We start from the raw sequence: 25,256 nt of genomic DNA on the forward strand, positions 1-25,256 counted from the left end.
TTGATTACAGGAACCTTCTTTATGTCTTGAAATCTGACTCCATGTCAATATTGGTACAAAAAACTGACAAAAATTCATTCAGCAAAGATGTCACTCTCAAAATCATGACAGATGTCTATTAAAATGTCACTTTGTAAATGTACGAGTGGTTTAAAATAAATATTCTACAACATCATGTGCCGTTTCTATCACTTGTCTTTTTGCTTGCATCTCTTCCAGGGAGGTCAGAGGTCAGACTCAGTTACACAGCATCACTTCAGCAGGGAGGATATTTTCCAATCCACGAGGATCATCAGTGTCATATTTTCAGTTTTTAACACAGCAGATGAGTCTTATCACAACACAACACGAGTCTTCATGCTTATTTCGAGTTCATGTGTGGCAGTCCGGTCACAACACAGGAAGTTCAGGAGCGTCGAGGAGTTCTTGTCCTAACTCTGAATGTCGTCGGGCGAAGAGCGTGATGCCTGAGCTGTACGCTGCAGGGATTGTAATGTGGGTTAACTTCACTTGTCCCTGCTCCTCTTCCAGGGCCATCTGTCTCACTTGACCTAAAGAAAGCAGACAGGGGGAAAAAATGTGGAAAATATGTTGCATATGAGGTGAAAATGTGCAGGAATAAGACTTTAAATAACTGCTTTTACCTTCGACATCCATTGCTTTCCACCGCGGGTCAGACTGGCAATCTGAGAGGTCGGACAGGCAGCAATCTGGCGTCAGCCGCTGCAGCACGTCTTCTCGGCGAATCAGCAGCACAGATTCGCTGCAGAGTCGCTGGTGGACTTCTCCCTCGCTTACTGGAACAGAGATAAAAACATAGGAACAAAGTATTTCTCCTGAAAAACAATAAGGAGTCACTGTTTCCTTCCCCCTTACCCACCTAAATCTAAAGGATTGGTCATGAAAACAGCAGTGGGTGCGACTCCAAATATGAGCTGATGGTGCCAGGCGTCGGGCACCTCCTCTCCCTCGGGTACAACCAGCTGCATGTTCATAGTCGCTACGGGAACGGCGCCTTTCTGGATCCAGCGTGCCAGCCAGGGGACTAGTTTGACCTGGCGGCGAGGGTGAAGGTGGAAGAAGCGACCTATAACCTTCCCTTCACTGGCTTCCTCGGCTCCCGCGATGAGCTGAGCGTGAGTCGCACCTGAAAGAAAAATAAATTCCTCATTTCACCTTTTTCATCACCTCTAGCAATACAGAAACTAAGTTATTATATTTAAAATCAATGAACACAAGTGTACTTCTTTTCCACTCAGGGTCTCATGAGTGGGGCGACAGCTTGAGATAAATGCCTGAAATGTCAGAGTAAAAATTGTGAAACAGAGCTGAGAAAGTCAATTACAGTCTCTCCTCTGAGAGACATAAAAGTCTTTGTCTAATTCAAGAGGGTGCTTTTTGAATTTGCCTGGTTGGCAGTGCAGCCAGCTGTCACACAGGCAGGAACAGCGCTTATGGGTTCAAGATGTTATGGAGCCTCGTTTAGCGGTGAAGTTATAGTCCCTGCTAGCATCTGTCACACCTGAGATATAACTTCCTGTTAGAGCAGGTGCCGATACAAAATTATCCTTCATGTATTAATATTTCATCGCCTGAAATGGTAGAGAGCAGTTTGCTGGAGCGGTAGCTTTGAGCTGGCGCCAAGTGTTTATAGTATAATATCTGGCAATTTAGTGGATGGTTTTTTAAGTGTGAATAGACACATTAGAACGAGCAGATACAGAATAGAAGCTGAGACACACAAAGTGATATTCACATAAAATTGAACATGGATATACTTCAGGGTTTTGAGACTTTTTTTCTTTTCTTGAAAAAGTTGTAATGATGACATTTTCTATCACACAAGCTCAGAGAGGATTGTTCAAGAGCAGATACTGGGAACGGCTATTTTTGATTGTTTTGTCATCTTGTAGACTTTTCATCATGTTAACCTCTGTGTTCTACTTGTTGTGTCTTGTGTTGGCAAAATTGTACCAACTTTGTTAACACACACACAGCTTCAATAAAAATACGTAAGACAAAATTAGACTCATTCTTTTAGTCAGTGCTTTAATTTTCAAAAAATAACACCCTGTCACTACAATGTTCACACTAAAAGAATTAAAATGTTGATTTTCAGCACCTCATTCGACACATGAAATAGCATTTAACTCATTAGTTGACTGAAAGAAAATGAATCGGTAATAATTTTGAATGATTAAATGTTTTAGAGCTGCAACGATTGCCAACTATTAATTTCATTTTTAAGAAGAAAATATGCAAATTTTCTGATTCCAGCTTCTTAAATGTGAATATTTTCTGATTTCTTTAGTCCTCTATGACAGTAAACTTAATATTTTTGGGTTATGAATTGTTGATCAGGACAAAACAAGACATTTGAGGACGTCATCTTGGACTTTGTGAGTCATTTAGTCCATAAAATTTCAGGAAAATGGTGAAAAATGTTGATCACTGTTTCCCAGATTAATCGATAATGAAAATAACCGATAATTGTGGCACTAAAATGTTTATTACAAAAATTAACTGGTTCTTCTTTTATGATAAACTGAGTATACAGTATATTTCAGTGTTTACCCTACGTTAATTCTTCAATTCGACAATTGGTTAGCCTAATCGGACCAGGCTCACTTAAGGTGGACTGACCTTTAAGGTGGACCAGCTATTCTCATTTTAGAGACAATCTCAGCTGCTTCTAAACAGAGAACAGAAAAACAAGTGGCTGCTGAGTCTCTATTGAGTTTTGCTCAGCGCATCCTGTGATAAATAAATCAATTTGGGCAGATTAACAGATATTAGAACCAACTGTTAGTTAGCCCTAAATAATATAAAGTGTTTTATTCACATCAGTAAAATGGTGTTGTGAAGATGCTGACAAATCTAAGGGTCAGCTGGAGAGGAGCACTACATTTTTTCAGGGACACACCCCTGCTGTTTTATATTTTACCCAAACTTTGCAGGTGACCTGTAAATACAAATTCTCTCTTCCTTGATCAATAGTTCTCAGCTTTGTCTCCTCCACAGGTACAGTGACCTCCTTACACGTGTCAAAGCACACAGCTGAGGGCATGTTCAGTGCTAAATAACACACTCAGGTCTTGTGTTGGCACCTGTGTATCTCCTGCACACCAGGACATTTACCAGCTTCGCTCCGGGACAGCAGGTAGTCAGGCAGCGGGGACTCGTTCCTCCTCAGGCGGGTTTGGACGCAGCGGTCAGCCTCCTCTGGGGCCACGTCCACGCCGAGGGCCTTCAGCACATCCACCACCGCCGTGGCCCCGCAGGCTGATACTCCTATCTGCAGGGTCTGCCTCTCCAGAGCCTCCTGGATGGACCACAGCATGGCTTCCTCTGCTCCTGCCTGCTCCTCCTCCTCCTCACCTCCACCTCCACGGACCTGCTCACTCACTGACTCCATCTGAGAGCCTCACCTGCACACCTGGAGATTAGATTAGATAGAAATTATCAACACACAATATTAAGATTAAGGACATATAGTAAAAAAAAGGATAAAAATGAAATATGAAGTGCATGTGAAGTGCATCAATAAAGAGCTCCATATGATTTGTAGTGTGGCACGAGATGTCAGGGCCAAATAATTCAGTTATAATGGAGTTAAACTTACCTTTTTAAAGAGTAAAGAACAATTTAGTTACTTAATAAACTAAAAAATTATATTCTATTGCCTCACTTAAATTATTTTACCAACAGTCTCTTTATTGCTACAAACTGAATAAGCATTAAATTCAAATGCATGTTTGCCAGTACAGAGTTATTACATATTTATCTGCTGTTTTCTCACCATGTCTCACATATGACAGAAGCCGACAGCAACAACTATATTCAGCTTTGCGCATGCGTGAAACACCGTCGGCGCTTTCTTTGCTGGTCGAATAAGGAGGTAAGAAGACAACTAGAGCCCCTGCTGGTCGCCTTCAGCCATGACAGAGAAGAAACATTGCAGGTGTAACTCTACACCAAAAATGGCTTTACAAAAGATAAAACCCGCCCAAACATAAACATTTAAATGGTCAAATTAATTAATATATAACTGTAACTAAAGAAACACCGTTCTCAAGGCACAGTATGAATAAGACTCCAGTATATTCTGTGGGTGTGTGTAAAACGGATTAATATAATTATATTGTATATTTTGTTTTGGGTTTTTTTTTTAACCAACTTCCTTTGGCCCCAGTTACTTTGGACTGACTCCTGCATTATAATGTAATGTTGTGATCGTGTTTTATAATATAGGGGCCTTGAGTCAAACTTATCTTGTGCTCATGTGATGCATTTTCCCTAAATGTGTTTTCAAAATTACAAAAACCTTATTGACACACAGACACACAGAAAACCTGAGGCCAGTAAGTATTATTCCAGATTGAGAGTATTGGTTGGTTTCTGGGTTTCTTTGCAAAATACTGTTATAATGAAGCTGGGGCCCAACAGCATTTATTTATTTTTTGCCATGGGGCCCCTCAAATATCCGGCTATGGTGATTAGGATAAACATATTATATATTGTATTAACTCAGCACACTTTTTCAGTATGGAGAATACACCTACCTTCTGTCGTATTTGAGATTTTGATGATAGTTTCCATGCTGACATTACACTAAAATCTCTTAAATCAATCTTAATATCACACAGATATCTAGATATATAAAGGTCTGGGTAGGGAAAAATCATAGAGTGACGCATTTCTGGAATTGATCTCTGATTGCACTTTTTAAATTAGTTTTTAAAGCCCATCCTACAAGTGACCTAACCCCAACAGATCTGTGTAATATCTGCATTCAAGCTGAAATGTGAAAATCACCTAAGCTTATGGTTATACAGTTTGTGCATATAATGACGTGGTCACGAGTCTCATAAAATCTACATGTTTTTCACATTTCAGGTATTTTAGATGCTATTGGTATTGAAAAGCACAGTGCACACAACACCCCAGAGATGTTCAGGCCTGTTCAGTCCTGTGATGGTTTCCCATCAGGCCAAGAGATGTCAGTGTTGCTACATGTCAGCGCAGCAGGAAACAGAGCACAGCAAATACTGTGTGTGTGTGTGTGTGTGTGGTGTCACTATAGGTGATGCTTGGCGAAACTGCCTGAGGCGTGCAGCATGTTGCCAGCGGCCGCCTCCTCCTTCGTGTCTCGCATGAGCATCAGTGTTTCACATGAGGGGGGGGGGGCATCGTGGTGAACCTGGTTAGTGACTCTGAACTGTTTGGTTTTCCTGGGGCAGAGGTTCTCTTCAAGAGAGGTGGAAACAGGGTTATTAGAACAAAATATTAGAATAATTTTCCATTTTTACACCAATTTCAGCTTCTCTTAATGAGGCCAGAAGGTCAGAGCAGGTAATCTGACAAATTTTGTGAACCTAAATCCAAACAATATTCATAATTGTTTTCGTACATCCTCAACAAGTTCAAATTTGAAAATGAAATCCAGCAGAAGTCTGAATTCAGACCACGTAGCCCAAAATTATCCAAACAAGACTCCCACAGGACAACAGTTCCCTCTGTTATCCTGTGGCCTCAGGGCCAAATGTGACTGTTCACCACACAGTGCCATCTGGTGGTGGAAAAGGGATATAAGACAAACATTTCCAAATGATCTCCACCTAAACAAAGACTTTCAGGTCATAAAGAAAGTCTTGTTTTCATGATCTTAAACACCTTGCTTTGATCTTTCCTACAGTAGCTTCATCTGTACTGATCCCATGTAATCATAAACTGCTTGGTATTCATCTCACCTCTGCATTCTCCTGGTTTTTCCACAGTTACAGCGATGGCTGCTGGAAGCACTACTAGGAGGGAGTGTGATTAAAGCTGACTGGGCCCCCACGAATGTGATACGCCAGCCGATATGAAGCATGTCAACGAAGAGATGAGGTAGGGAGGGAAAATCTTCACATGTCTGGGATGAAAGATAGAACCAGAGAGGCTGTCTCAGTTTCTCACAGGCAGCCTTCACCTCAGCATCACCTTTTGCCATTTGCAGATGTGGAGAAGCTGCAGAGTTGAAAGTGCTGTAGTGGATTTTTCTTACTACTGTATGAAGTAATCACAAGGCTGAGCTATTAGTCATCAGACTAGTCAACAAATACACAGATCAATATGTTTGTTTATAAGGAATATGAATGATGCGAATACCGTGGGCTTGGAGGTTGCTTGAAATGTTGGATGTGTTAATAACGTTGGCAGACACTCGAACCAAGAACTCCTATCTGCAGATTGCCACAAACACCAAAATACAAACAGAAATATGCAGCAGGATTTGAACAATTAACCCTTTTTGACATAAAGGTGAAAGATAATGAACCTCAGCAGGACAAACCAAGAATATACAGAGAAGAATAAAACATTCAGTTTTGGTTTGAGGTGTTCGGTACATGCTGGAACAATTCTTTAACACCAAATCCTTGAGCTTTCTGCATTGGAGCTGGATAGATGGAGCTAAAACAGTACTTATGTGGGCCTAGTTCTGTACAGAATAAAACTATTTGAACCAGCAACTGACTGAACTTCAGAGAGTTAGAAGCAGCGCTGGATATCACGGTGTTATGAACAGTGATGCTATCATTTGCTGCTCATGATGAGATTGCTTAGCTTAGAGAAAAATGGACAAACTACAAACTCTGCGGCTACAAATCTTTGAAATGAACTGCGCAAAATGAATCAAAACAGCCGGCTGATTTGTAACTTACACCACTAAATCCTCAGAGAACGTCCACCAGGCACAGCTGCATCACTGTCAGGCTTCATCGTAGCGAGCCGGTGCCAAAGTCCATCCATCCCTCCTATAAAAGCCTGTATTTATTAACAAGTTACATGACATTGCTTTGTCTTTACATTCTTACAATAAAACTTGCTTTTCTTGTTTATGTCATTTCTTGAAAGTCTGTGAAGCAGGAGAAAAACTTCTCTCTGCAAATATACTGCTAATATTCAGGAAATACAGATACAAAATCAGATCATAAATGACCATTTCCTCATGAAACACTTCTAGAGGACAACTGGACCCCGACAGAGATGTGATGGAGCTGTAGTGAAACCGAAAATGGACATTTGGGTTAATCCTGTGGAGATGATCTCAGTGGATGGGGCTCCATCTTATTTTTGGCGCCATCTGAGTGTTATAAAGAGAGCATAAAGAGAAGTCCAATGAATTGTTTTGGTTTGTTCTGATATCTCACAACCAGGATGACAAAGATGACTCTACACAGATTTTATGGTCCCCAGCTGCGTTGCCATATATATAAACAGCTACATTACCCAATATCTTAATGTTATTAAAGTGAACAGCTGGCGGGCCTGTGAGATTGTTTTTTTCTCCCATTACACAGTGCCTATATTCCAAATACATTTCATTTCGTCGCTGCCCTCTATTCAAAATCTGCTCACAAACTGTCATTGCTGGTGATAGCGTCTTGCGAGCCTTCAGGTTATGACTGGTTGCCACAAGCTGTACAGTTCATAAAGATGAGACAAAAAGAGAAGAAAAAACAACAAAGGAGGTCTTGTTATGTAAAAACAGGGTCTTAGTTCAGTTTGTGATACCTCGCTGCTACTTCCCAGATGTGCGGGAAAAAAAACGGAGAAAATAGGGAATCTGTCGGCTGTATATCGTCCCCTTGGTATAATAAGAGAAGCAGTCTGTTTAAACAGTATCTCTATGACCTCTTGGTGCACAGCAGCTCTGCAGGGATCTACAGGATTAACCGGCGCCTCTCAGGTAAGCTGATTCATAATAAATAGCAGCAACACTTTGAAAATACCCATAACAGCACATTAGCATTGAAATGAGGTAGCACTTTTGTCAGCAGGTAGTCCTGGGTCACAGAGACAAACGTTGAATACTGCTGGAGGTACATGAGCACACACTCTGCTGTCCCCTCCCAGGCCCAGTGCGCCTACATTGGTAATGTCAATAGTGTTAACATCCTGGCTCGTTTGCAGAAGAGCAGGGGCAGGGGAGGGATTCCTTCAGAGCACTGGAAGCCATCCATTTTGGACAGAATTCAGATTCATTTTATGCGCTACATACATGACAGACTTTTCTACATACGCTGTAAAATTTACAGGTTCATACAAAAGCCATGAGGTTGATAAGATTTGCACGTATCTTATAATCTTCGTTTCAACTGGCTATAAAACGGTTCTTGTTGTTAACTTAGCATTTATATTGGTTGTTACAGGATGCACCCTCATCTCCTGCAGTAAAGGTTCTCAGAATTTCAAAAGGCAAGTGCATGAATAGTCACATACAGTATTTAGTAACCGGCAGGAGCATGTTTATATGTGTTTTGTCGAGCACATAATGTGAATTTTGCACTCCAGGGAACATTTAAGTGGCAGGTCTATAGGGCTGTGTTCAGAGTCCAAGTTGCATAAGAGCAAAATCATGATCTGCCGGTTATTGAAATTATAGAGTAAAACATAGCTGGCTCTGAGACACAATCCTATACCTGCCAAGCTCAGCTGTCAAAAAACTGAGTTTTTTTATGGTTTATTCAAAATCCCATCAATGGCCTGTTCTCTCGAGTGAATATTGCAGAGCACAGATTGTTCTTTCAATGGCAAATAAAAGGTTTCCTCTCTCTTACTGTTCTTTTATTTAGGGATCTGTTATACTGTGTTCAATCAGATGTAGCATCTGGAGTCGCCATGCTGCGTGTCGGCCTCTTTTTAGTGAAATCTGAACTCTAACTCAACTTCTCAAGGTAAATAAAACCTTCAAACATTGAGAATTTCATATGTTTACCAGCCTTTTTGGATGATTTCTGCATAATGTGAGGATTCTGTGTACTCACCAAGGAAAGAAAAGGCTTTAGTAAGATTGATTCTCAAAGCTGCTGTTGTCCAAACACTTAACATGAGCTTAGCATGCAACAACAAGAATCCTAACAGCATGACAAGAGCGCTCTGCAACAGCTGCACGGCTCGTTCATGAATACAAATCAAATCGTACGCCACTTTCAATTAGATCTTCAAAAAAATACTTGTGTGGAACAATTCACAAAGGACATGTTTTATTAGTATGTTATGTATCACAAGCAGTACGTGAGTGAAAGCAGAGTGTTAAGTCATTATTTATGAATGTCTGATAGGGAGCTGTTGTTTGGGTGCTTGTGCGTAATGATTCAAAAATTGTTTATTGCCCATTATCACGTCTAACCAGGATCAGATTCGGCTCACACCTTGCCTGACGACTGAAGAAACACTCGCCTAAGCTAGTTGTGAAATGCTATACATCATCACCTAACCGCAAAAACAAACTGTCCTTGGCAGATAATGTTCCATAAAGTTGCTTGAGCTGGCTGATTTTCCTCTCTGCAAGACATTTGTCAGGTTTTTCTGACACCGGGACAATTTCTGCTCCTTGCTCATATATCACAGAAGTAAAGGTGATGAGTTCTTTTTTGAAGTTGTCAGCTGAAAATAGTCGTACTGACATTCCAAATCACACATATGACATTCACAAAGCGAGCAGAAAACTTTCTATCTGTTATCTCGCAGCCCCTGCTTCAACTCTGACATGGCCGAGCTGCCATCGTGCAGAGGCCTTCATGCACCGATATGGCAGATGTGACTGAAAGGTGCTCTTTAGGTGCAGACACCTGCATCATGCAGCCTGGCATTAGCTCATGATGCCCGCTGTGGTAGCTGTCACTACAGGTGAGTGTCTCCACAACAGAATGCCATTTTCTCTGCTTCGTTTCTCCAGACCCCTGCTGCTCGGTCCACAGTTTAACTATCAACCTCTGACATTTATCAGCTGTGTGGTAAAAGTGCAAGACTCTAAAAGGGTTTATGGAGGATGATGCGCCAGGTCTCCTGTTTTATCTGCTCAGGCTTGAAGATAATGTGGGTTTTGAGAATGTGGCCTAACCGGAAACTTTGGCTCTTGCCCTCTGTATGCTGATGTTTGTGCTGCCATTTGAGCAAAGCTGCAAACACAGAAGAAGACATAGAAATGGCTTGGCAATATCTCAGACAAGAAAATAACAGCATCGCGACTCATGACAGTGGAAGGCGGGATGCACAAAGCCTCCACAAATCTTAACCATAACTATACCAGAAAAGACACATTTGTAGGTATTTTTAACGATTTTGGGGCTTTGCGCCACATCAGAAAATACTCATATGGATTGTTTTCAACTGCAATGACAATCTGACTTTTGGAGGACTTGTTGCTAAGGCCACATGTCCCCTCTCTCTCCCTCTCCTGCCCACTCAATCTCCTCTATTTACTCTCCAACAAAGGAGAAATGACAAGGATATTTGCTACTTAAGGCTGGTATACTCAAAGGACGCCCTTATATAATCAACATATGAATATGAAACAACTGGGAATGGAGTTGGGAGGACCAAAGGCATGTAAATTACAGATATCTTAAAAGAGAATGCCATACAGAGAATTTCTGCATGTTAAACCCTCTCTCGTCACCACTCACCCTTTTGGTAAACATGAAGCGTCGCCTTAGATCTATTTCTCATCATGTCCTCCCCTCTGACTTCCTTGAGGAGTGCTCATTGTTCAGAAGTGATTGGGCCTTAAAGGAACAGACTCTCTAGATGACTCTGTTTATTTGTGTGTGTGTGTGTGTGTGTATTTGACACAGAAAGATAGAGGGAAAAGGAGAGAGAGACAGTTTTTTGAGAGCCCATCTTCCGATCTAGAACCAATTTCTATGCAAATGCTTCGACCTGATTTGGAAGAAGCTGCCATTGTTCGGCGTGGGCAGGCAGGGTTAAGGTGTCATAAGACTCAGCAACCGAGCTGGCCGACACATAAAACACCGCATATGCTCATATTTCCTGAGCTGACAAACTCGCCATGTGATGCATTTTAGTGCAGCGGCACGTGACTGGAGGGCAATACTTTACACGGCTGTGACAAACAGCTGTAGGGGAGAATCACACCTTGCAGGGGGAAGAAGGCCAGCAAACTAATCGTGAGACTGCGGGGAAATGTTCCTCTTAGCCAATGGGGCAGAAACCCGGGTGCTCATATTTCTCGGCCACTATATTGAAGCCCTGAAGCATCATTCAGGTAACAAATATCAGCGTCTGGTTGTTGCAGTGCTTCTCTGCGGCAGCCGGGCAGCTCCTTTCATCAAGCGCTACAGGGGACGTAGCACAAAACCATGTGTGCCATTGCTGTTAATGGTTGTTGGCCGTGATGGTTAGCTATTGTTGTCGGCCATAAAAATAGCATAGAGCAGTTGAGTGAGCAGCATTGCGACGCAGTTACATTTCTAGGCCGCAGCAAGCATGAAAGTGGAAGAGAGAGGAGCTCCAGGATTTTCAAAAGAATACATAAATAGATGGCAAAGGATTTTCTCTGAGATTTGCGGCCTCGCATTTTCATTCACTCGCTGTCCTTCATACACACACACGCCCACTCACAAACGCATAGGGAACTTTGTGTGACTACAGAGGAGAGTGATGACCCCTATTTCACTTATGTGTTCCTGGATGAGTTCAGACACTGAAGGGAGCATAAGCAATCTCGCCTGCAGCGCCGGCAATGCGCTGCCCTGCATTCGTTATGTGCGATTCTGATTTAAGCAGAGACTACCTCCACCCTCTGTGGGGAAGGCCATATCACACCTTCAGTAAAATATTCCTTATCACTATGCAAACATGCGCCCGAAGAAAAGTTTTGTACTCTTGCCATCACAGCGAGTAAGAGGAGCCAACTCCTCCAGTTAATTACGTGCTCAGATGGTCTCACTGACACATGGTACTGTAGATCAGTGGCACTCAAAGTCCCGCTAAGGGGACCCTTGCAGCCTATGAAAGACTTCTGAGTGGCCCTTGAACATTTTCCAGCATGAAACATCTTCTGCCCTGGACTACAGAACCACCTTCTTAAAGATGACAGGACCTGTAATCAATGTTTAACAACTTCATCCACAGTTACTATTCCCGAAAGAGATGCAATTTTCAAGCACTGCATTCTTATTTTAACAAAATATCTGTTTTGTTACATTCCGATACTGATTATTATGAAGCTTTTTCCTTATCCTTTAGGTTTTACATGGAAAAAATCCTCTGCAACACAAGAGGCAGCAAGAGCAGGTTGGTGAGCAGCTAGTCGCTAACGTTAGTCTGACTGTTCAACAGCTGCCTGGAAGTGACGGTATGACAGACACAAAAAAGTAAAACAATTTGTTAAAAAAAAAACACTCTGTAAAGCTGAGGGGAACTGCAGTGTCTGGTGATAATTCTTTGTGGGTTTTCTCTATGAGCAATCACTTTTACCTTACACTTTTTATCCACTCTTATAAAAATATTGATTAGTCCAACTTTAATAAAATATAAGTAGGAAAGCTTCACAGTAGCATCTCAGCATGCTGACTGCAGTAAAGGCACTAAAGCATTCTATATAAAAACAACAACAACAAAGAAAATCATACTTCAGATCCAATATGATGATCCATACTGTACAATCAGATTAAGCCCAAAAGTGATATGTGTGAGTCATAAAATGATGGGCCTTCATTTCCGTGGCACAGATAAAAATCAAAGAAGGATGAAATGCAAATTACTGAAGCAATAATTTGTGCGGTGTTAGCGGCAGGCCAGGATGAGCAAAATTCCATTTTAACGTCATGCATTAAGAAACATAAAACAAATAACCGAGGAGCATTAGAGCATAAAAATAAAGCATGAAATATACTTTGACACTTTGAATATGAATTTCACACAAAAAAGCCTGACTTGTCCCTGAAAAGTAGATTGGATTAACAGAGACAATTATAGAAAGGGAAGATGAGAAACACATTATATAAAGGTAACATACAGGGTGACACATTTAGCAAACTAAAAACATATAATAGGGAATAAATATTTAAAATAATTACATTTTCTCCATTCAGCACCACAACAACCAAATAATCTAAAAGAGCAGCAAACAGGCCTGATAAGATGTTATCTCTCAGTGCTCTCTTTTCATGGCTCATACCAAGTTGAGTCTGTGTGATATGATGAAAAACTTAGTAACTATTGTACTTACTACTGTAAACTATGTGTTACAGCAATAATCAGATTTTTCATTCAATCGAATTTAAACATGGATCTTTTTGTTATTTCCTCATATTGCCTTCCACTTCTCTTTAACCAATATTTAAAGGTAGAGTCAGTCATTCTGGAGAGAGATTGTTGATATTTGTACACCCAAACAGAAGCTCTGCCCCCTAAATTTATGGATGCGCATTGCCATGGCAACGACCAAAAGAGAAATACGGTGGAATCCAGAGTGATGCGTCAGCTGTAGGGTCACTTCTGTTCCTCTCACACTTTATCACAAGCGGGGAAAAAAAAATTCATCTCACGTGAGCACAACAGTCCATCCACACTCTGCAGCCTCCCTACTTCTCACTCAACCTGCGTTCAGCGTCTCCGTCCACAGGAGCAGCCGTCTGTCAGCTGCAGCTTCTGGGGAGCTGAGAAGACAACGGCCAGACAAACTGCCTTCACCAGGCTGAATTTACTGAACTAAAATAGTTTACATGTTGGCTCCACGGGAAGAAATCAACAGTGTTTGTATTTATTGATTCATTGAAACATCTATACAGCGGGATATTTGTGTAATTTAAACAGCTGCCTGCTCAGATTACACTTCACTAAACATGACAGAAACAGACTCAGAGCATAAAAAAACGCAGGGGGTCTCCGTGAGACTGTCTTGGATTCAGTGTGGATTGATACATTTAATTAAAATGGAAGCGAATCTGTTCTTTGAGAAAACACTTTCTATGTGAATTGGCTATGGTCTCTCTCCAGTTCACAAGCCCTCCCCGACCATTAAACGGGTGCTGGAGACTGTCATGTCCTCACACAGACAGTTGCTCTGATGACTTCCCCCTGTCCTGTACACGAGCACGAATTCCCCGTGCTGATTGGCTGGAGTAGCCTTGTGTGGTTCGCTCCGAGCCTACATGCCCATTTGCAGAGCAATGTGCTATGTATGGACACCGTATTTTTTTTCAGCACACACACAGAACAGACAGCTAGTGGACCGTGAGGAGATATTCGCTGAATTTGACATAAAAGTGTCGAAAAGAATCGCTGTCTTTGCCTTTAATGTTCAAATACTTTTGCACGCCGTTGTGCCCCAGACATGTGCATTAAGTGCCAGAACAGCAACAGGATCAGAGGCCTGTACTATGAAGCAAATTCAACATACCCAGAATATCTTTTCGTTAGCATTTTGTTAACATTGGCCATCGATAACCAGTACTATGAAACTGGGGTTTTCCTGTCTAGCCACAAGCGTGATGTGAAAGAGGCGGGGTTGTAAATTTTGAGAAACATAATCAGAACTATGAATGAAGTACTTCATATGATATGAAATGAGAGTGATACCAAGTACCCATGGAAAACTTGTGTTTTAGGGACAGCAAAAAGTCATATTCAACAAAGTGAAATGTAAAACAACAGAATAAGAAGATGTAGAAACACTAGAAATAATTTCCTCATATTAAAAATAGGCTACGGCTTAAAATACATGTAGGAATTATTATATATGGCTTAAGTATAGAGTGATTATTTTCTGCTATTTAGTTGGATGATGAAGAAACCATCTGAATATGTCACATAAAAAACCCTTAAAAGTAATGCCAGACTGTTTTCTGCTACTGAAGCAAAGAGTGGAAAAGTAGTTAATGACTGATGAGGTCTATCTGACCCAAATGTTGTTTTGTAATCAGGGAGCCAATTAACAGTGTGGATTATTTTTCTAATAAAAGACAAGCTTTCGCTTTTATTTCCACTTATCATCACACAGTTGTCTCATGTTATTCTGAGCTGCAGTGATGGAATCAGAGTGTAAAATCATCCACACTGTCAGCTTCACTCCGGGGATAAATAAACTTTATACTATTAAAATGCAGCTAAAATCATCATTATGTGTTTAGTTCGATCTCTCCATTTGTTAGAAGCTCTGTTTGAAAACCAGAATGGAAATAGAAAGCCTGGAACAATAAAATGTTTCCACTAACCTATAAAAATATATATTGCTCTTTTTTACTTGTCACTTTATTGTAAACTCAGGACTTTTGTCCATGTCCAGTTATCTGACTGGTCAGTGGTTGGAGTGTTGACAGATTGTGATGCAATGCTCTGAAGTTAAGCTGTTCAGCATAAGTTACCATGGCGATGAACCCTGGTCAGAAGTGAACCACCATCATAAACCTGAAAACCGAGAGTTAAACCTTAAGTTACCTCACTAACCCCAAATCCTGCTTTATAGTTCAGGCCTCAGTTCTCCTTAAGACAATCAGATGAACCACAGCTGGGTTCATTTACACCTTCATTCTTAGTAAATAAATTGAAAAATTGCAGTCATTCAAATGTTTGCAATCCTGACAATAACTGACAACAGGCATAATAAATAACCACCCTTAGCCTGCTGTCAAACCCGTCTCGCACTCCTTTGGAAAAGAGCGATTTATAATGAGTGCAAATGAAAGAAATATAAGACACACTGAGTATTTGTACAAAGTAAACAATAGATTATTCCTCAGCAGATGGCCCAGTTGTCATGGATTTGCAGCACCCTTTAAGGACTTTAAGCCAAAAGTTAAGCTTCAAAGTTTTCTCTTGTGAGAGAAAAAATGTTCATTTCTGAAGGAAGATGTACAATGTTCAATTCATGGGCAAAATGTTTACAAAGGAATGTTGTAAGTTAAGCCTTGTCATAATGATTTCATCTACAAGGCCTCTGTCTCTCTAACCCTGGGTGCCCATTTTCCCTCTTCTCAGGTTGCACAATCTGTGCTATAGTATAAGAACTGACAGTTTCTTGTGTGCCTTTAAGTTTTTGGTGTGACTGTATCCATGTATACACTGTGCCAAAGGCTTCTCTGATATCAAATATTTGTTTTCAATAAACTTCATATAGTCAAATAAGCATCAACTGGAGCCTGTGGAGTTTCTTCATCTTTATTCTTCATCAAAAGTGACATCGGACAAGGCGACAAGAATTTCTCCATCAATTCTTAACCTTGAAAACAGCAGATGAAGATCATGTGATATGATCCAAAGCTCCAGAACAACAGCTAAATGGACCTTTAGGTGCTGTTTCCAAAGTCAAGAAGGAACTTTGGCATTCGATAATCAATATGTTTCATAACAATTTAACAACAATGAATCAAAATGACATTGTGTAATGTCAGACGTGTTGCTCGTAGTGTTGAACCTACAGAGAATTATCAGTGACTCTGCAGCTCCCTTCAGCTTTACGGAGCATTACAGCGAGTTTCTGCTCATTGTTTAGCTGCGTGGCTGCAACTTTACTGTTTTGGTTCACTCTTAGCACTCTCATAGCATCGTTTTTGGCAGCAGCAGGCAGCTATTTTCAGAGAAAAAGCTCTAAAAGCCCACTGTACACTGCCTGCCCAGCAGCAAACAGCAAACAGACACAGTTAGCAACTAGTTGGAGAACATAATGGAGCATTTAGCAGCTAAAAAGCTGGTAGAGATCCAAAACAGAACTAAAAGAGAGTGAATATTTGACTTAGGCCTACATTCACCAAGTGGCCAGAAACACGACTCCAAATGAGTGATAATGTTACTCCGTAATTGCTGGACGTGTAAAGAAGCTACAAAAGTTTGCTGACAAGTTCAACATATTAACTTAAAAGGTTAAGATATGTTGTGTCCACAACTTGTTTCTGCTGCCCCCAAGTGCCCCAAAAAATCAGTTAATGTAGTTTAACGTGTTCAGAGAATGTGGAAATTCAATTCAATGGCAACAAGGCAAACTCCATCTGCTGATGAAGATCATGGGATATGATGAAAGCTCCAGAAACTAAACGGACCTTATATTGAGATACAGATGATCCAGTCACTTAATCTGTTGCATTTTTTCAACGACAATTCTTTTAAAAAAAAAAACGACATCTTTTAATCTGCTACTGTCAACCAGTTCATGAGAATACATGTCACTTTTTAAAAAAATCAGATATCTCACTTCACTTATGTGTCAAGTCTTCATTTATTCTGCCTGTCAGAATCTGAAAAACTCAAGAGTCTCCTCTATCCACGGATCAAAAATCACACCATGCTGCTGATGGCTGTTTCTGAACCACTCAGAGCTGTTAACCTCATTTCATTCTCAGGATTAATAAGCATCAGGAGAGTGAAGCCTCTCAGGGTGCTGCTGAGATCTTTGGCTCAGTGGAGGATTTCTCAACGTTTTCTCTCCCCCCACTGCCTTCCCTTCTACTCGCTGGGTGTCTCATTACAGCGGCGCAGGACCAGGTAGGGGAAGAGTCTGCTGGAATACCCACCTACGGACATTTCAAAACTCTCTCTACTGCAGTCCTGTCATTACATCTGATGTGGAAGTCATTTAAATTAAAGTTTATTGATCTCAATCTGGAACATTATACATCCCTGGAACATCAAAATAATAAATCCAGACAGGTAGGTAGCTATTATAGAAGGTGTATGGCATGTAAATCATGCTTTTGTAGCACGAATGTTGTTTTTGAATATTAATGTGTTTTGTTTTACTGATAGTGATAGTGGATTTTTGGTGAAATTACATTTGAGTAGATGCAGTTTTGGGGATGTGCTCTAGCTAATCAAAAGGTTGCACAAACCTACGTAAATGGTTTCACCAGATTATCTAACTCACTTTATTTGGAAGTAAAACCAAAAGTCAAAGCACCCGTAATGTGGGCAGTGATCCCTCACTGCATGGGGAAACCATGTGCAGACATCTACAGTAAGTACGGTAGGTCAAAGTTAAACCAGGAAATCAGTCTGTAAACTGTGATACTTGTTTACAACAGACTTTTGGGTAATAATTTTATTTCTTTGTTGTCTCTTATAAAGAAGTTTAGCGATCCTGAAAATTCATTTTGCTTGCCCTATTGGATTTCTTGGTGAGGTTGCCTTTTTCCCACATCTCAGTGATTAGCTGTAAAAAACTGGAATGATCCTTTAATTACTACTCAATACAGAGAAGGAAACTTCTCTGTATTGAGCAAAAAAAAGGATCTATTTTGAGAACAAAAAGTACCAAACTTGTCACAGGAAAAAGGCCAGTGTGACATCTTAAGAGCAATGATTTTAATATGAACAGCCAATCCATCTTCAGTTTAGTATACTCCTTAAAGTGCCATGAACAGCAAAAGAGATACAGAGCAAAGTACTCCACATTAAAAGGAAAGAGGCATATTTATTGTTTCCAGCCTTTGGTTTTACTTTAAACTCCATAATCAGGAGCAGAAAAGGAAAGTTCTGCTAATAACAGCGTAGCCACGTACTGTATCTCCAAAATTTTCAGTTTTGTGAGGAAGCATTTTTAAGATAATCCAAAAGGGTTTATTTATCTTAAACTGAAAAATTGAAAATCATATAAATAAATACAAAGTTTTCATGGGAAAGCGACAATAAGCTCTGATTGTTATGCATCCAAAAGTAGTCGGGTACAATACTGAGCCAAAATTGTACTTATTTAAAGTTATGGAGTACTGAGTGAAAAAAAACACTTAATTGAAGCAAACAGTTATTTTCCAAACCTGGTAATCATCAAGTATCCTATCACCCCCTTTTAGTTCTTGCAGAAACACCTCACCTCCTATTTGTGCAGCGATCGTGAGCAGAATCCGTGTTAAAACCCTGCACTGCCTCAATTTGCCATGCACACACACTGCAAATATAACACACACATGTTCTTGACCTTGGTTCTTGTCTATAATAATAAAAAAAAAAAAGAAATGAGGTGGCTGGGTGGCCTAGTGGGTACAGAGACCTTCCTTTATCGGAAAGGTCACAGGTTCCATCCCAGCCCGACAGCCAGTGTGTATCCATCAAAAGCCGTTTATCCTCTCCAAACGTCCTTCAGCAAGACACTGAACCTCTTCCTGCTCACCCACTGTCACTCTACCTGACAACTACATATCTTAAAGCTCAAAACATTCAGACCACTGACCTGTGAACTAGAGGGATACTTTTCGACTAGAATCTAAACAATCTGTGATTAATCTTTATTTCACTAAGGTTACAGCATCAGCGACTCCTCAACAGCTCAAGTGTGTGTATATGTGAATGTCTGCAGTCTCTACTGGACGCATCAAAGCACTCTTGGATGTACCAGTTCGATCGACATGTTTGATCAGGGTATTCATCAAATATCAGCCTCTTTTTTACAAAGTATAATCAGTCTCGCTCTGAATTATGTAGGAAGACAAATTCCAATATTTCTCCCAAAGCTATTGGTCGATGTTGTATCAACTGACCCATTTTTATCTGGCTGCTGAAGTGATTAATTTACTTCAAAGTGGGTAAAACTACAGCAGGAAATAACTTCAGAGACCAAAACCTTGAGAGCTTTTATGTGCTTTAACATTTCTTATACAGCAACTCAGCAGACTTTAAAGAACACACAGTTTTTTTATTCCAAAAAAGAGATCACAAATTAATTACAAGACATTCATATCAGTGAGATAATACTGTAAGTGTTTACATCTGACTGTCTGTGAAAGCCGTCAGCCAAAAGCCTAAAGAGTACAATTGTTGCTACTGTAAGCTACTTAGCCAAGTTGTCAGAATGAAATCATTAATTCATTTTCCTCAGTTAGACTCCCCTGAGACTCATACAGTGAAGGGTGTATGTGTGTTTGTAGAGAGAGTAAAGCAGATAGAGAAGGAAATGGCGCCAGAGCAGAGCAAAGGGGATAAAAATTGTTTATGATCTCGTTTGCGCGAGGTCACATTTTTAATTAGCTCCCAGCTCGGGAGGATTTGAGTCAAGGTCCCTAGTTGTGTGTAAATTGTTTTATTTGGAGTCTCAGCAAGAACCTGCCCTTTCCTCTTAGGCTTTTTTTTCTCTCCAGCTTCTATAAAAGGACCCTGAATCGGAGACCTGAGCGACCCTTCGCCTGACTGAGACCTAAATGCACCGCAGCACAAGGGCGCAGTGGGAGCCAGGCTGGCGACTAGCCACGCTTCAGATTAAACACTGTAATTATTAATCCTGAAGCCTCTAATAGAATAGAATAATGTGCCAGTTGCCAAGAGACCACACTGTGCTTTATATGTGGAGAGGCTTCCTGAGACAGACAAGAATGGGGCTTATTCGCCACGAGTACTGAAGTGAGAAATATAAGGCGTGAGGGGGCGGGAGGTTTGTTCTGATTTCTTAGGAAAAAAAGTAGTCAAATCCTCCTTTTGTAGCAAAAGTTTCTGATTCTGTGTTTAAAGGACAGGTTCACAATTTTTTTTTCTTAAAATGACAGTCAGGTGCTCATATGAACAGTGAAAGAGGTTTTCCTCGCTGTCATCATTCCTCCTGTTCATACTGGCTTTCAATGTAAGTGATGGAGGCCAAAATCCACATTGTGTCCACACAGTCATTTTGTGCAAAAATGCATTTAAAAGTTGGGAAACAAAATCCATTTACCAGTACCTAAAATCACAAATGAACGGATTATGTCTTGCCAAAATATAAAAATGACACATAGTGACTTTTTGAGGGGTTGTGTCCCCGACTGTAAGCTAGCACTACCCTCCTGTTTCCAGTCTTTGTGCTAAGCTAAGCTAACCAGTTCCAGGTGGTACCTCCATATTTACTGTTCAAACATGAGAGTGGTATCGATCTTTGTTTCCCAAAGAGTGAACTATTCCTTTTTCAAAGCCTTACTGTTACAGCTAATACCATCCCACATTAAGCTTTTCATACAAGTATCTGATTTAGAACAAATGTCCATTTTTATAATTACTTTTTCTCCCTCTTTATTCTTTGTGAAATCATTACACGCCTCGTCTCTTGTCTGTACCAAAGTCCTTTGGAAATTAGAAAGATTTCGAGCAATGTGTGCAGTTTTTCCCTTTTGATGATTATGGGAGATTTGCTTCAGAGAAAAACGTTTGTTCAGGTCAAGAAAAAATACCACTTGTATGACACTGGAGTTATTCAGACATATGTTTTTTGTATATCATATGTGAGAGAATGATGTATTCTGTAGGTCTGTCTTGTAAATCCATGTATGATGTGCAGCATGAAACAAGGCAGTTGCCAGGATTTTAGAAGTCAAAGGTGCAGTGTGTAGAAGCGGCATCTAGCAAAGTGGACTTGGCAGAAATGGAATATAATATTCTTAAGTGTGTTTTTGTCACCTTAGAATGAGCCCCTTATATCTACATAGGGGGCGGGTGCTCTTTCACAGAGCCCGCCATGTTGCACTACCATGTTTTTACAGTTGCCCAGAACGGACAAACCAAATACTGGCTTTAGAGAGGATCTAGATGCCACTAAATCCTCCATACTGCACTCAAAAAATGTGTTTTGCTTATTGTTACTTCACTTGGATATTTCAGCTTCACTATACAGAAGAGTTTGACACTAGAAGCCTGTTTTCACATTCTGTGCTTAAATCTGAGTTTAAAGTGTGTACCAACGAGCATCACAATGAGTTTGGAGCCAATCGTGGTCCAGTTTGCAACTTACATAAGTATGCTGTGGAAACTCAAAGCCTCCAGTGCAAATACACAGAGAATGGTCTTTTCAGAGAAGTAGAAGACATCTTGTGTCCAGCAGTTTAACTTAAGAAATGAAAAATATGAAAAATATATTCTATTTGCATTGTTCTAGTTCTAGTTTTTGCCTGGAATAAGCCAAATTTAAGTAATGTAAACTCCTCCTTTGCTAAAACTGCCAAACATAGAAGACATGACCTCAATGTCCTCAACAGTAGCTACAACTCCGACATGAGGCGCGCGTCATCAAAATCAAATAAAATCATGCACATCTGTGAGCAAACCAGCCAACACATGGTCCTATTTATATTTGGCACATTTTACAGAGATGTGAAGGTTGACATGTTAACTGATAATTTCCATATAGTGTTAGAGAGCCTTATTGGTGTAGAATAGGCTGCACAGTATAATATATGATACGCTGTGTAATAATGAAGTCCTGAATTTAGCAGTGGGAATTGGTGGATGGTTGCTTGATGGGACACGGTTTGTTCGTTATATGGAGTCTAATGGGATTAAATCTGCATTTCACGCTGAAATATCACTCTTTAAAAGCGGCCATTAACAAGCAGCACAGATGTTGCTGTAATGGTGGAGATTTTAGATCAAAGTGCTTAATGAAGACGCTGTAAAATAAGGGCTACAATTTAGGGTTTTTACAATTTCAACACACCTATCAGTCTCCTTTTCATCAGCGACAGGCCTTTCCGCATGCAGGGTTTGATTAACGTATCACAGTGTGGTCTTTGGTTTTGATCAGCACACTGTGCCAAACAACAATAAATCTTTTCAATCAGCCCGGTTTGCCGCTTTCACACCAACACACCCCTCTAGAAAAAGTCCAATCAGTTTTGCATGATTTTGAAATTGGGAATTGATTGCGAGATGACAATCATGGATTCACATCAGAAATTGCTGTGACTCACCCAAATGTGAGGAAGTTCTGCAATTACAAAATACCATTTTAGAATACCAGGTTGTCGCCACGCCATGCCGCAGCTTCTAAAACAACATAACAACCTTTGACACCTTTGACATTCTCTCTACAATTTCTAACTTTAAGAACGCACACACAAAGTCCATCAAAATTAAAACACGTCACACAACTCTTCTCCTATTCACCATGTGCTATGAAACGTGCACTTTTAATGGAAGTTAATCATCCAGTCTCTTCTCTTAAATATGTAGGAGTTGAGTATGTTTGCCAAAGAGAGGGAGAGATCTGGAGAAGGTTATTATACAGAAGATTAATCTCCCTTCTGATATCAGAATATCAGAAAATAGTGAAACATGCCCATTATCACCTTCAAATGTCTTGCTTTCATCCAACCAACAGTCAAAAACCTGTTTACAGTGATATGAAACAGAGAAAAACAGCAAATCCTCATATTGGAGAACCAGCACATGTTTGACATTTTTTTCTTATAAAATGACTTAAACAATTAATCAATTATCAAAATAACTGCAGATAATTTTTCAATCAACTAATCATTTCATTTCTAGTTTTTCCTCAAGAGGGATTTCTAAATTGGGTGCTTTAAGCCTGAGAGGGTTAAATGAGCAACTTCACTTGAAGCCATGTTTATACCGGATTAACATGGCTTAATACTGTACTATACTGGATTATATTAAAGAATAGGAATGTTTTGATGGGGAAAAACAGTTGGAAATTTAGTTAAGGGGTCCATGTGTTAAGGTCAACCATGGGTTGAGCTTGAAATTAGTTAGGGTTATCCATCAATACTAAGAGATAAAAGAGATCTGAGTTTTTTGCGTTTAGAATGAAAGAGCACAGAATTGATGGGTGAAGATGACAGATTGTAGAGTAAATATGGTATTTTATAAAATTTTATTTATTCAAAGATGATGATGATGTTGTTTTGTATACTTACATTAGTATGTATGATGTTTTAATTCATTCTCTCTACTGCTACAGTTTTCTATGCATCCTAGTGTAACAGTACAAATACTGGATCTCTTTTGTTTGCAGCTCAACAACTCTATTATTGAAGATTACATCGGGGTGGAGTATCACAATACGATTCAGAGTAAAAAACATCTCAGCTCTCAGCTCTGCCCTGAGTTATTCACCCCTGCACAAAGCATGAAGAGGTTGTTGACACTGCAGCGCTCTAACGATCCAACATGGGGCAGCCCACGCTCTGTGAGGCTCAGGGGTCTGGGAGCACCAACGGAGAGCGGAGAACAGGGAGGATGGGGATTGGGGGGGGTACTCACAGTTTCATTGTTGACCGATGACTCACACCCAGGGACAGTATAAAAACATACAGCTAAAGAGATTGGCTTGGAGGCAAAGTTGTCCCATTGGGAGAGGGTGATAGCGAACTCTATTACCGTGAGTGCAGATTGAAATGGGGAAGGAGCAAGGAGGCGTTGGGTTTGAATGGGGATGAGAGGCTTAACATGATAGGGAGCATTAAGGAAGTGATATGGTGTCTATATGAATGTATGAAGTGGGGGTGGCACACACGCTTGTAGTATTCACGCTGTTGCTCTGCTCAGGGTGTTTTTGTAAAGAGCATATAACCAAATGCAAACAGCCTGCAAATAAGATCATCATTCAATTTGCTTCGAACAGTGAAACACCTCATTCATTCTGTGGAGGATGAACAGGGCCCACATTTCACTCTAAGTGCTCTGGATAATAAAGAGATACTACTTAATCACCATACTTTAATCACTTTGCCGTCATCCCCCCCCTCCCCCTCAGGTACCTTTCATTTTTACTTTGGATTTTTATCACACGATTCTTGTCAAAGAAATTTTTTTCTCCATAAAGCTGATCTCACCATGAACCAAAATTAACATGTGATAAGTTCCTTTCTCAAATGGAAACAACATAATTGGGTAAAGATTATGATTCAGTATCTAAATTATTTAGTTTCCAGTCAGTTCATTAAGCAGTAATAAAGGGTATTTTGGATTGTTTTGATTTTATGATATTAATCATTTATCAGTTAATGCCTCACTTTTATTTATTTATTCGACTTCTATTCCTGCTTTTCATACTGAAGTGTGCACTGGCTGCATTCTCCCGGGTGCTATCACCTATCATCTCTCCTGTGGCAAGGTAATCGACCTAATTGAAGTCATACTCGCTCTCATTGACCTGCATCCCACTGTCAATGTTGTTCTAACTCATGTGGGAACAAATGACATCATGGCTAGTAATTCCAGTAAATTACATGCAGACCTTGATTGCCTATGCTGCACAATTGAGAGTCTGGGAAGACATTATCTTATGTCTGGCCCCATTCCACCTCACATACTCTGAACATTTTCACCTACTCTTCAGTCTCCACCACTGGCTAAAAAACTCCTGTTTCTGCTGCAGGATATGAGTTCATCTCAAACTTTGATTACTTTTGGACTAATTGAAGCGTGTACAGAACAGATGGTGCACACCCTAATAGAAAAGCAACAAAGCAGTTGACTGCTAATTTTATGCATTTTATAGCTTTTAACTCATCCTGACATGCACCACAGCAAGACCTGATCCAGACCTCTGTGGATCCACACTGTTATAGTGGGTTTTACTTGGTTATACTGGGTTTGCTGCTACTGTAGGCTGTGGCTCTCAAACCCAGTCTCTGAAAACCTCAAACCACCCTAGGCCCGACTCTGCCACAGCTGACAATTCTACTTATTCTGCAAGCTCTTTAAAGATGGTGCTCCTCAATGTCAGATCCCTCACTAATAAAATTTTCATTGTTAATGATTTAAGATCTCACAGGCTT

The 25,256-nt window shown here is 40.3% G+C and overlaps 1 protein-coding gene across 8 annotated transcripts in view; it reads right to left on the reverse strand.

Annotated features, from left to right (window-relative positions):
- Nucleotides 1-25,256, reverse strand: part of LOC122976721 — an 81,020-nt gene continuing 55,764 nt past the window's right edge. The window contains exons 3-9 of one of the 8 annotated variants that reach the window (XM_044345364.1): nt 6,705-6,797; nt 6,151-6,220; nt 5,751-5,914; nt 3,139-3,436; nt 881-1,147; nt 645-797; nt 1-551 (exon numbers count right to left, since the gene is read on the reverse strand). In XM_044345364.1, coding sequence (XP_044201299.1) covers nt 391-551; nt 645-797; nt 881-1,147; nt 3,139-3,415 — 858 coding nt within the window. In that variant the 5' untranslated portion in view covers nt 3,416-3,436; nt 5,751-5,914; nt 6,151-6,220; nt 6,705-6,797 and the 3' untranslated portion in view covers nt 1-390. The other 7 variants (XM_044345363.1, XM_044345365.1, XM_044345367.1 and 4 more) reach the window with 7 other exon arrangements.

This window comes from Thunnus albacares, chromosome 24 (assembly GCF_914725855.1).
Source record: "Thunnus albacares chromosome 24, fThuAlb1.1, whole genome shotgun sequence".
Lineage (NCBI taxonomy): Eukaryota > Metazoa > Chordata > Actinopteri > Scombriformes > Scombridae > Thunnus > Thunnus albacares.